This window comes from Mus pahari, chromosome 22 (assembly GCF_900095145.1).
Source record: "Mus pahari chromosome 22, PAHARI_EIJ_v1.1, whole genome shotgun sequence".
Classification (NCBI taxonomy): Eukaryota; Metazoa; Chordata; class Mammalia; order Rodentia; family Muridae; genus Mus; species Mus pahari.
The window spans coordinates 15,815,576-15,828,321 of NC_034611.1; the positions used below are offsets into that span (position 1 = coordinate 15,815,576).

The following is a 12,746-nucleotide window of genomic DNA, read 5'->3' on the forward strand; positions in this document are numbered from 1 at the left end:
AGAAAGAAAAAGAAAGAAAGAAAAGAAAAGAAAAGAAAAGAAAAGAAAGAAAGAAAGAAAGAAAGAAAGAAAGAAAGAAAGAAAGAAAGAAAGAGAAAAAGAAATAGAAAAAAAGACATTCGTTTGATCTGTGATAGTGGGCCCTGCATCAGATCCTACACCAAAGGAGAAAGCCTTTATGTAATTATAGTAATGAAAATATTTCTAGACATGTTTTTAATTATTTTATTTTTCAAAGATATCTTTACAGATAAGCAGATTGTTGAAAGTCTATAAAGCCTGTGATTTGGAGAGTGGGATACAGAATAGAAAATGTACAGTTAGCACAATGCAAAGACCAGGACAAATAGGTAAGTTCTAGAGTCCTGCACACCCTGTACTGTGAATTTTTGTACTGTGAATTTTTTTAAACAGAATCACTTTTCTGTTTACTGAATGCCAGCTTCTAACTAAAACGAGATCTGGACGACATGGCTGTAGATGACGTAGACGGTCTACAGAGTTGGTACTGCTGCCTTATCAGGGTATAGGGTAGGACTGAATTGCTAACAGTATGATTGAGAAAATGTCCGACAGAAGCTCCAAGCTAACGCCATCCATGACTGAGACCAAATCTAAAGCCTTGATTTTACTGCCTCAAAGACGTGTAGCAGCAACCGTAGGAACAGCACAAGACTTCACAAGAAGCGTCTCATGTTGTTCTGTCAGTGTTTGAAGAGACACCATGCTGTCGGAGGTGAGGTGAGAATAAGACATAGTTGATGTGTCGTGGCCTGCCTGGGTTCTCAGAGCCCCCAGTCTCCTCCCTGGCCTCCTTGACCAGCTGAGCCCAGGCTGAAATGCCCATACTCTCTGACCGAGTGGTCTTCCCAGCCAGTGGGAACCTAAGAACAGGAATGGCCTCATTAATTGAGTTTATTGTGGCTTATCTTTTCATTGATATGAATTAAGACAGTTTGCCTTCTGGACGTCCTGTAGATGCTGGCTTTGGAACACAGCATCCTGGGCTCAAATTCTCAGAGCTCTACCATCTGTCATAGCATTGCGATGAGGGCGAATGGCTTCTGGCTCCTGTGAAATGCAGAGGTGGTGGTAATATGAGCCTCAGTGAAGAATTTCTGACACAACACAAGTGTCATACACATGCGCACGCTACACTGGACCACTGCAATCCTGAGAAAGTTTCACAGTGGTTTGTTTCATGCCCGCTTTACCTTATATTGGGGAATTGTAATGCTGTTATTAATTATATTTAGCTGGTGTAAAACATAACTTAATGTGATATTTTAACACATACATATGTAATGTACATCATTGTTTTTTAATGTAGATGCCTTTTTCAAATAAAAATTTTTCTAAAATGAATGGTGTAGTTTTTAATTAATGCCTAAATTGACAGTTTGGATAAAACTATATCCACAGATTTTTAAATGAATTCTGCTCATGTGCTTTAAATTTTTCCAGATACTGGTACATTTTAAGTTAATAAAATTTCATTTAAGAAAAGCATACAGGGGTTTCTTATGCAGTTAGAATTGGCAAATATTGGGACTTTTTTCTTTTTTTTTCTTTTTTCTTTTTTTTTTTCTTTTTTCTTTTTTCCTGTGGAGAAACTGATCTTTGAAATGGCAAGCTCTGTGTTCTCCTGGTCTCTGTCACAGTACCTTGCCTTTACAATTACACAGCAAGAAGCTGTAGACACTGGGACCAGCAGACGAAGCACTTGCCATTGTGAAGCTCATCCCGCACCAGGGTAAATGCCAGGAGGGCGTGGCAACTTCCTGTAATTCAAGGGCGCTGGGGCAAGTTGGCTATGCTAGTCTAAGCATTGGACTCTGGCTCAAGGGAGAGACCTTCAAGGGAGAACTGTGGAGGAAAACACTCAACATAGCCTCCAGCCTCCACACGCATGCACACGTATTTACCCACATGTGCACATGCACTCACACATGCCTCCACAAGAATGCACACTACATACACATGTCAAAAAATAGAATTGTAGACATAACGCAAAGAATGAGGCTTCTGATATCCCAATAAAAATTTTAGTCACGGGTTTGCCAGTCTGTATTTCACATACTTCATATATGACATAAAATAGACATGTGCTTTTTCCCCCTAAGCATTTAAAATGTAAAAATTATTAACACTTAGGCTGTACAGAAATGGGAAGAGTAACCTTGGTTGATGGGCTATCATTTGCTAACCATCACTGCACAAGAATAGAATATGAGAAGAAGGCACCACCATGAGACCCGTCATTCTGTAGGAAAAAAAATATGCTTTTAGAAAGCCATGAGAAGGTGTATGGATACATTCAATTCGGGGAGTCATAAGACTTGTTTTAAAAACAAATTTAGTTTCGTACAGATTAGTATATAACACAATCGTGTCTTTCTTATACCTCATCTAAACAATTAAATTTTCCTGGTCTTGAAAATTACTTCCTAAAACAAGGAAACGCAGGAAGCACAGTGAGGTTTGAAGCTTGCTTCAGCTACGCGGAGCGTTCCTGCTTGGGTTGCCATGCGCCTCTGTCAAAGTGAAAAAGGCAAGAGGCATAGCCTTCCTAGGTAATAACTCCGTGCTGGTATTTAGTGGTAAGGTTTAAAAAGTTGAAGGTGTCTTGTGGATACAGCTCTCTGTTGGAGGACCTGCACAGCATCCACAAGACCCTGCTCCAGTCCTCGCAGACAAAAACCTATTATTGAATTTACTGTAATCTTAGGGAGATATTTGAGTGAGGGATTACTCGGGATATTTTGGATTTCTTGAAGATATGAATATTTTAAATAAATATGAGAAAAATTATTGTAGCTTACCAGTAGATGAATAATTTAAATGTTCTGTTCAAAGTTTAAAACATGAACATTCATATGTTAATTTCTGAAAGGTGTATAATTTTTAAATTACTAAATGTTACAATATTTTTATATATATGATATAAGAAAAAAGATAAATATAATTTATATATAAATATATTTTCAGTAAAAATGACATAGCTAATAATTCTTTTTAAAGTATATTACCAAAGCACTATTGCACTCAGTATTTAAGCACTATTATTCAGCTTTTCATTATTGTTCTTCATCTTTAAGGCATTTAGAGATAAAACATAAAACATTTTTAAAGAACATAAAGCTCTTTAAGCTCTCACCTTTCTTACTCTCTAGCCCTCCTTCTCTCTTTCCCTTCCCCCCTCTCTCCACATGGCCATGGTCGGTCTCTCTCTCTCTCTCTCTCTCTTTCTACCTTCTCTCTTTCTCCCTGCCTTTCTATAACCATAGCTTTAAAACCATAAAAAAATGAACATATAATGTCAACCTGTACTTAATGAACTCTACATACTTCATAGCTAAGTTTTTTAATTGGTCATTTTCTCTGAGTCCTGATTTTAAATTTATCTTTTATGTTGATTCATAATCAATTATGACATAGAAATTGACTATTTTTTTTTAAGATAAGGTCCTTTCTGTAGTCCTGGCTTGTCTAGAGCTGATGTAGACCAGAATAACCTCAGAGTCATAGATCTGCCTGGCTCTGCCTCACGGGGGCTGGAATTAAAGGCTTAATAGACTCATGGTGTGGTTCTGGGACGTGCCCTTTTAATTTCTGAAAAATGCTCTTCTCATTGGTATGTGTGTCAAAAAGAAGGAAAGATATAGTAGTTGAAAACTGGAATGAAAATATCCAGCAACAATAAATTAAAATATAGCAAGACCATGTCAAAACTTCCTTAGTGTTTCCAGAATAGTAAGATCATTTTCAAGCTCTCACCACCATAGAAAAGGCTGAACAATAATTTCCTTTACCTTTATGCAAAGCATGATATGATCCGTTAAAACATTTTTATAATATACTCACACATGAAGGACCTTACTAGTGAAAAATTAATAATTTCACTAAAACGTGAATTTGAAGTACTTCCATAATTAATCGGTAGTTTTCATAAAAATATAAAGCAATTTCCTTAGGAAAAAAAACCCTGCCAATTGGAATATCTTCATTTTGAAAATAAAAACAAAAGACATTGTTCTGAAAGTGATGAAACTGAGGCCCCAGCTACATGAACCCCCAGGAACGGGAGCGGTGAGAGCAGAGTTCTTCTCACTAATTCAGCGACGAGGGGGCTTCAGTGAGCACTTGTCCCAAAGGCCTGTTTACTGAGAACTCTCGGCAGTCAAGTTACATCACCCAGGGTCCTCTTCTTCTGACCACATATCAGTGTTTCAGTTTATATTTAAACTCAATATCATTTAGTGGTGGCAAAATTCCCAAGCCTGCCCGGGACTGGTCTAGAGGAGGACACTTGGCATGGCTCTCTACGAGCTCCAGTTCAAAGTAGGACAGCATCAGAATCAAAAATTGCTTGATTTCTTGGACAGCAAATAGTCTTCCAGGACATATTGTAGCTCCTGATCCAAAGGGCATGTAGAAATACTTCAGCTTGTTTCCATTTCTATAGAAGGTGGTCTTTGCTTTCCCACTTTCATCAAGGTACCGATCATATTTAAAAGTCTGCAATAAAAATACAACAAGCCAATGGCATATTTTGAGAGAAATTTGCCCCGTTTTTCACTTGGGAGACCCAAAGTGTAAGTTTCTACTAATCACACCATCCCCAGCAAGTTAGCATACAGCCATCTCTGAACCAGAAGGACACTGGATAAAACTGAAGAGAGCTGGAGGAATTAGAAGCTCTAGGTCCCTCCCGACCCTGTCTGGGGACTCATTCCTCAGATAGGCAAAGCAAGAAAGGTTCTAAACAGAAACTAGAAGGATCGAGTCACATACATTATCCTCCAATAGTGAGGATCTGGGAGAAGGTATCTTTTTTTTTTTTTTCTTAAGAAAAAAGGTAACTTTGCAGAATCTATGAAATGAAAAATATGAGAACTAAAATTCTTGCCTCTATCCAAAGTGTCCAAACATGAATATTTGCTGTAATGACAGGGAAAATAACTGTGGTTCCAATGAGCAAATCAAAGCTGTAATACAAACCCATTCCTTATTTAGACCTGCATGGTTATCACAATAATACTGAACTTTGATGAGCAGAAACTTACCAAAGGGTCTGGGTAGATTTCAGGATCCAAGTGCATTAACTGTGGATAAAGAGCTATGATGTCATCTTTTCGAATGTTGTAGGAACCATCCTCAAGGTGTAGAGTGAAGTCCTCCTTAGCTGTCCGGATATTCAAGGAGGCACTGGAGAGCCTCAGAGCCTCCTTGATGATGCTATCTAAATATTTTTTAGATAGAAGTCAGATGGGAGGGAAGAAAAGAGGGAAATGAAATGGCAGTACAGGAGAGAATAATTTATACATTAAAATAGTCTCAGTTTATTCATTGTTATGTTGGTGGGTGTTTTGCCTGTATGTATGCACATGTACCATGCATATGCCTAATGTCTGCACAGGTCAGAAGAAGTTGTCAGATCATCCAGAACTAGATTTATGGGTGGTTGTGGGCCTCCATATGGGTGCTGAGAGTTAAACCTGGATCCTCTGCAAAAGCAGTGAGTGCTTTGAACTGCTGGGCCATCTCACCAGCCCTGAATTTATGCACTTAAAGGCTACATAACATACAACCTGAATTACTTCTGACAACCTACATACAAAACGAGCAAATGCGAAGCTGAGGGATGGAAGCCATGTCTGTTGCCACAGCACTGTTCTTGGTGACTCAGCTGAAATATGTGTTCAAGCTGATCATCTAAATCAGTGGTTCTCAACCTGTGGGTCATGACCCCTGCAGGGGGTCAAACAAGCTTTTCACCGGCTTTTTTTTCATTAAAACTCATAATAGTAGCAAAACTATAGTTCTGAAGTAGCTGTGAAAATAATTTTATGGTTGGGGGTCACCACAACGTGAAGTACCACAGCGTTAGGAAGGCTAAAAACCACGGATCTAAGTTAATATTTGATCTGATATAATATTCTTCACCATCAATGAGGACTAGATAGCTATCCCTCATTTTATAGAACAGTAATATTATTTCTGTAGAACACAGAACAGTTAATAATATTGGATAAACTAGCAATCAATATTTTGTGTGAGTTATTGTTGAGCACTTTAGATTTCTGTCACTGTTTTTTTTAACTTTTTTTGGATTCTTTATGAATTTTACATCACGCACACAAGCACCCCTCATCTCACCATCCCTCCACATCAGTCTGCCTTGTAACTTCCCTTGAAAAGAAAAGAATCAAAATAATAATAATAATAGTTGTTATTATTATTATTATTATTATTATTATTATTATTATCTTCCATGGAAGCTGTGGCATGTCATGGTCTGGCACACTCTTTTACCCAAACAGCTTTCTTGCAAGTGTTCACTGCAGTGAGTCATTGGTCTGGTTCAAGGTCAATATTGACAGTATAGAAGAAGCCAGAGGCCCTGAGCCAGACTTCTGCCACATTTAATAAACTACACTGCTCTGGTACTGCATGTCAGCTTCTGTCCCTTACAGAAGATTCTTTTACTATAAAGATTCTTTTACTATAAAGATTCTTTTACTATACACATGACACTTCTGTATTCTAGCACATATGGAGACAAAGGACGCAAAGCCTTGCTCAATCCCACTAGCCAACCCAGTCACTCTTCCTTGATGGTACCTTGCTCTCATTAACTCCATGCTTCCTGTATCCTTAAGTTTAATGGTTTTGAAGGACTAACTCAAAAGTCACAGAGTGGCTGAGTATCAGAAGTGCTGCCACTGTTTCCTCTTCTGTTCCCAGGCATCATCCCACCCTCTGGGTCTCAGTCCCTTGCTTGGTTGATTCAAATGAAAATGTCCCTAGTTATTCTATTATTTGGGAAGTGCAAATACTTGGCATAACATGTAGCACAAGGTATATGTTGAGCATTGTTATTACTGACATGGTGAATGAGGGGCAGCAGAGCATGCATACCCAGTACTGGCAGGTCGTTCAGTTGCTCTTGATCCAAGTAAATGGCATTCCCTCCAGGGCTGATCTCTTGGCCAGCTCTCTGTAATGCTCCATTCACTTCTTCTAAGGCTGCTTTCATTGCTTCAGGGCTCCTATGGAAAGAGACATATCGGGGGAAGGGGATGTCCTTATTTAGAGATCTGCAAGTAAATAAGAATTATCCATTTCTTTTAATGAGGTGGTTATGGTAGTAAGGATTGCTCAAGGAGAGATCATGGTACCAGGGAGTGTGCAAAGGGAGAGCATCATGGGAATGTGCAAGAGTATGTATGCCAAGGGGAGACAGACAGGGAGTATACACAAGGGCACTGAACTGGATTCATGTCCTTGAGTTCATGCAGGGGCATTAAAGGGGCCTTGCTATGTAAAAGCAAAGCTTTGGTGAGATCTCTATAAATTAATGATTCTAATACATGAACATAGTAAATCAGAAGGAATATGTCCCCTAACATATAATTACCAAGGATTGGCTAATTTCCCAAATAGAAGTTAAAGTTTTCTCTTACAATTCATATCATGGCTTCAGTACTGTGTTTCCACTTATATTGTTATTTTTGAATGGTGAGATAAAGGATATTTCATTTCGATGTCTGGAAAATGGTTTGAGGCTGAGTTTGAAACCTACTTTACCTGATTACAGTGAACTGAGCCTCAGAAATGTTTGACTAACAAGTAGTTGTGTGACTTAAAATATGGCTGCAGCTCATATATGATATGAAATCCATGGTGCTACTTTGCCATGAATTCCTGTGTGACAGCATGAAAATGGGAATACTCAAATTAGTGAGGCGTGGCCGGCCACTGCCCTTATCACATCAGCAAGCCAGTCATCATTTAAAATGTTTATATGGTGGGGAAGATTGCAGTCATGGATTTAACTTGACATTCAGAAGAACACTATAGGGTGAAGAACACTACCGGGCCAGGGGATCTGCATTAACAGAGCGCCAGCCTATCTGAGATCTGTGGTTTCTGGGACATCGCCTTCGATAGGACTGTACTCTTACAAAATGCTGCTTCTGTTATGCGCATGCTAAACATTGGCACTGGGTATCACTTTCTTGATTGACGGCATAGAAAGCTACAAGTCTTTTCAGTTTCTGAGCTAAAAATTGAACTATACATCACCATGAGGAGTAAACACTTAAATTACTAGTCACCTGATCATTTGAAATAAACTCCAGAAGGTTGCAGGAATGGTGTTTGCTTGAGATGCCCAGAGGATCGCGAGGTGCGTCTTAGCCTTCTCCATGTCATCAAAGGTGGAGAGCGTATCGTTGAGAAACATGCGTAGACGGATCAATTCAGAGACCTGGTCCCTCGCATACAGGTTCTTGTGCTTCAAGCTCTCGGCCATCCTTTCCCGGGCTTTATGTGCAGTCTTGAACAAGTGAATAGGGAGGCCCGCCACCAGTGCCGGAAATACTTGGTCAAATTGTTTGAAGCTGTCAAGGTTGTTTTGAATAAATGCTCTTTGTGTGTCTGTCTCTGAAATATCTTTGCCAAACAGCGTTAGATATCCGGCTTCAAACATCACTCGGTAGCAGAAGGCATACATCCCTTCAGTGACCCAGGCTGCGCTCTTTGATTTAGGAAGGCCGGGATGTCTCATGACGGATTGGAGGTTTTGCATCATGGCTTCAGAGAGTGAACACAGAGCATCTCCCTGGAGGGTTTTGTTAAAAGTGTTGTTTATGTTTTCCGTGGTATTCCCATCACTTGGGTCAATGCTTCGGTGTCCAAACGCCTGGCAGAACATAAAATCCATGAAACGGGGAGGGGCTAAACCCAGGTTAGCTAGTGTCGGGGAAGTGTCTGGAAGATAGATGAAATACATTCATACTTCCCTAATACAATTTCACGGTACATTCCAACGGTAAAACCAAGACATACCCTTCCCTTGGGGTCAAGTTTAAATCCCAGCTTTAGAGTGGAACTTTCTGGACTGCCCATCACCCTTTGCTGTTGTATTAATCTGCCTCTATATTCTTTGTGGATGCACTTTAATCTACTTAGTGACAGAGACTATATCTAATATTCTCTTGGAAAAAAATCATTAAATGCTGTTTTCTCTAGAACAGATTCTTGATGGCATCCAAATTATGTTTAAATATACAGCCTACTTTTAAGGAATGAAACATGTGTGCATGGATTGAAGGTTAAGTGTGCCAACACTCTGCTGGGGGTGTTGTGTAGGCACTTCTGGTGTTATGAATCTTCCTGATTCATGCAGTGTCCTCGGTCGCAGTAATCATCAACGACAAATTTACATCTATCTTAAAGTTCTAATACTTATTACTAAGAAACTTTCTGATTTTATGTTATCTCTATTCTGCAACCTAATAAAATTCAAACAATTAAATATGTTCATACATCAACAGACCAGGAAACAAACAGTCCGTATAACTAATTACCTTCGCAGAAGTAGTGTAATGAAATTTTTTCCAGTCAAAATATTTTCCATGACATAAGACTTTGTGGTATGACAGGGAGTTTGTGATGAAGTGGACATACTTCCCCATCAGTTTGCAGGTAAAAACGTGGCCATGTTTCCTTTGATTTGCTCTTAGGAACTCAAGAGGATTGGATCCAAATTTCAGAGCACAGCCCAGGTATGGAATCAACCCGTTCTCCAAAGGAGGTTCACCTACTTTCCTGTAAGATGTAGATTTGGGAGGTTGGGAAAATTACGTGTTCAGTGTTTTCTACTACTTATTTCATAGGTAGCTTCATAACTATAGTTTGTAGATACTTTTGGTGATGGGGACCCCTCTCTTTTACTAAAACAGTGGCTTGTTTAGTGTACTAAGATATTGGTAAGGGCGATTACTAAATCTACCCACTCACGAATCTATCTATTAACCCATTTATCAGTCTATCCACCTCCATATGTGTGTGTGTGAGTGTGTGTGTTTGTGTGTATTCATACATTAATCAAGAACCCAATAAATTGTTTTCTATGCCTATGTCCTATTGCTTTTCCCAATGGCAGAGCTTAAAGTGTTAACATAGCCAACAAGATTCTTGCTCTCGAACTATCACCTAATGATTAGACTTTTCTAAGAATCATTTCCCTAAATGCCTAAAATGTTTCATTTGCTCTTTTTCTTTAAGGATGGGAAACATCAAATGACAGAAAGGACTACAGTGTTAAAGTTTTATTTAAATCTACATAATATAAAATTCTAGCATCCTGAGGGCTGGAGGTGTGGCTCAATGATGGAGCTCTTGCTAACATGAATAAAACTCTCCATTTGATTATCAGCTCTGGAAAAAGAACATTATTAAGCCAGGTGTGGTGCCGCACACCTTTTAATCCCAGCACTTGGGAGGCAGAGGCAGGCAGATTTCTGAGTTCGAGGCCAGCCTGGTCTACAGAGTGAGTTCCAGGACAGCCAGGGCTACACAGAGAAACCCTGTCTCAAAAACCAAAAAAAAAAACAAAACAAAACAAAAAAAAATCCATTATTATTCTGCAATGATACTTGAAGTGAATTGGAATCTCATTTGGGAAATTAGATCATTATAAAATGAAATTGGATCAAGTAAACATTGGCAAACCATGAACTAAAATCCAATACTCTTTTACGCTTTCTTAAATGTTTTATTAAAATTATAAGCTTATTTATTTCCCAATAAATTACATATTTAGTGTTTTCTACTATTTATTTCAAGCTTCCTAACTACAGTTTGTAGATACTTCTTTTGATGATGCAGACCCTGCTTTTTTATTAAAACAGTGGATTTTTTTTTTAGCCTATTAAGATATTGGTGAATAATATCTCTTCGTCTCTTATAAGAATAATTGAGTATAATTGGTATTTCCTTTCTTAGCATGAAGATAAGCTGTTTAATTAAAACTGGCAACTATCAGGTATGAATTAAAGTAACCCAAGGGACAAAGAAAAAATTTTAAACTAAGAGAACACACACTGGTCTACCACTCTGAAGATAATGCCGGGGGTGTTCTCCTATTTTGATGTTGACAGAACAGAAAATAGCTAAATATCCTGCCCCCAAATGTTCTTTGAGTCATTCAAAAGGATGTCATGTGCAGGCACCAAAACTTCCCAGTCACATAGTTGATTAACATTGGAAAGAAAAGTTAGAGACAGACAGATTCAGGCTCTGTTCTCTCACCCAGGCTTAGACTAAGTCTGCAGAAAACCCAAATGAATGCACGCTTGCTTAGGTAGAGCATCTTCCCGGCTTAGGTTTGTTCCACACACACATATACAAACTTGCATCAAAAACTTGTAATTTTTTAGTTATGTTTAACAAGATCTGCATTAATTACCAGTGGTGAATGTGAATATTCTAAGGGGAACTATCTATATCTTGTTAGATTTAGTCAAAGATGTATATCTTTTAAATTTAAATTTAAAAGTACTAATGTACTAGTATTTTTTCCATGCTGTGTAATAGTGAAGGTTTTGAATACTAGAAATAAATTAAGACAAATTAAAAAAAAATCTTTCCATACCTTCTCCTTATTCCAATGATAAACCATATGCAACAGCTCACTACCACAGCAATCATCCAGATCAAAGAAATGCTCATCATTTTGCAAAAGCTGGAAAACTTCCCAAGGGGAGAATCTGTGCTTAGCAAGGCAAGGCGGTCCCAAAACTGTGGCTCTAACTTGGCTTTATATATACATAGGACCATGATCCAATAACTTGAACTTGGGTGACCAGAGCAAACACTAACTATTTGTCCTCCTAAAAAAAAAAGAGAGAAAAAAATAGCATTATCTGGCCTTGAACTAAGTCCATCTTCTCAGAAGAGGCTCCAGAACAAGCAGAGAGCTGCAATACTCGATAAGCCGAAGGTCTGTCACTTGTGTGCTGACATAACATTCAAAGCTGGGGACAGCAGCTAACATTGTGCTTCTGTGTGTAGAAAAAGAAGTAAACACACTACAGAAGAGCTCATCTATCAAAGATGTAGAGTGTGATGTAAAGCAAATTGTTCAGTGTTTATAAAACATGTGCTTCATGTAGTCTATGATGGGTTACCTATCTACCATCGTCAAAATAGAAAACCTCCCAGGCAGCCGTAGTTTGTCTTCCAGACAGCCGGAGTTTGAGAATTCACTCTTTACCAATTTCTATTTGCAATTAAGATGTACTTTTCTTCAAATAAAGACTACAACACTTCTTGTCCAAAAGTAAATATGAATTCATAATTTACCTCTTATACTACTCATAAACTGGTATGCAACTTTCCCAACTATATCCAGCATAATCTTTCATTCTGTGCTGAAAATTGAACCGATGGCCCCACTCGTCCAAGGCAAGTGTTCTACCTCTGAGTTATACCCCAGGTTCCTACTTAACATAAATATTAATTGAGCATTTTTATGTTCCAGGAACTCTTTGAAGATATTCCGGTTTCAGGTACTAACAAGACAGGGAGTTTCTCTACTGAAGATTGTATTTTGATGGGGAGACAGCAAATATGTGTTGTGTATCCATAAAATGAAGTGTACAGGGATAAATATGGCTTTAAATATGTTGATAGGAGAAGATTTTTGATAAGATGATACTTGAGATAGAATAGCTGAGGAAAACATTTCCAGGACAGGGGACAGCAAAGTCAAAGTTTCTGAACAGAGGATGAGCTTGATGTGCTAAAACACAGAATGAACAATTCGGGCAAAGGGGATAGGTGATGGAGTTGGGTTAAAGAAAGAAACTAGAAGATAAGCAAAAATTAGTTCATATACAGATGCTTGGGAGTGTGGAGAGGATTGGACCTCTTGCCTTGGAAAGAAATATATCACT

The 12,746-nt window shown here is 38.5% G+C and overlaps 1 protein-coding gene across 2 annotated transcripts; it reads right to left on the bottom strand.

Annotated features, from left to right (window-relative positions):
- Positions 1–258: 258 nt before the first annotated feature.
- LOC110338888 (cholesterol 7-alpha-monooxygenase) lies at positions 259–11,578 on the bottom strand. 2 transcript variants are annotated; one of them, XM_021222353.2, is made up of 6 exons: positions 11,444–11,578; positions 9,375–9,615; positions 8,121–8,707; positions 6,922–7,052; positions 5,067–5,242; positions 259–4,518 (listed from the first exon to the last, which is right to left on the bottom strand). In XM_021222353.2, exons 1-6 carry the CDS (start codon positions 11,521–11,523, stop codon positions 4,222–4,224), a joined length of 1,512 nt encoding a protein of 503 aa, XP_021078012.1. In that variant the 5' UTR covers positions 11,524–11,578; the 3' UTR covers positions 259–4,221. The 2 variants fall into 2 exon arrangements, with proteins under 2 accessions (XP_021078012.1, XP_029389299.1); XM_029533439.1 differs by lacking the exon at positions 9,375–9,615 and having other exon boundaries at positions 3,242–4,518; positions 11,444–11,567.
- Between the last annotated feature and the right edge of the window lie 1,168 nt (positions 11,579–12,746).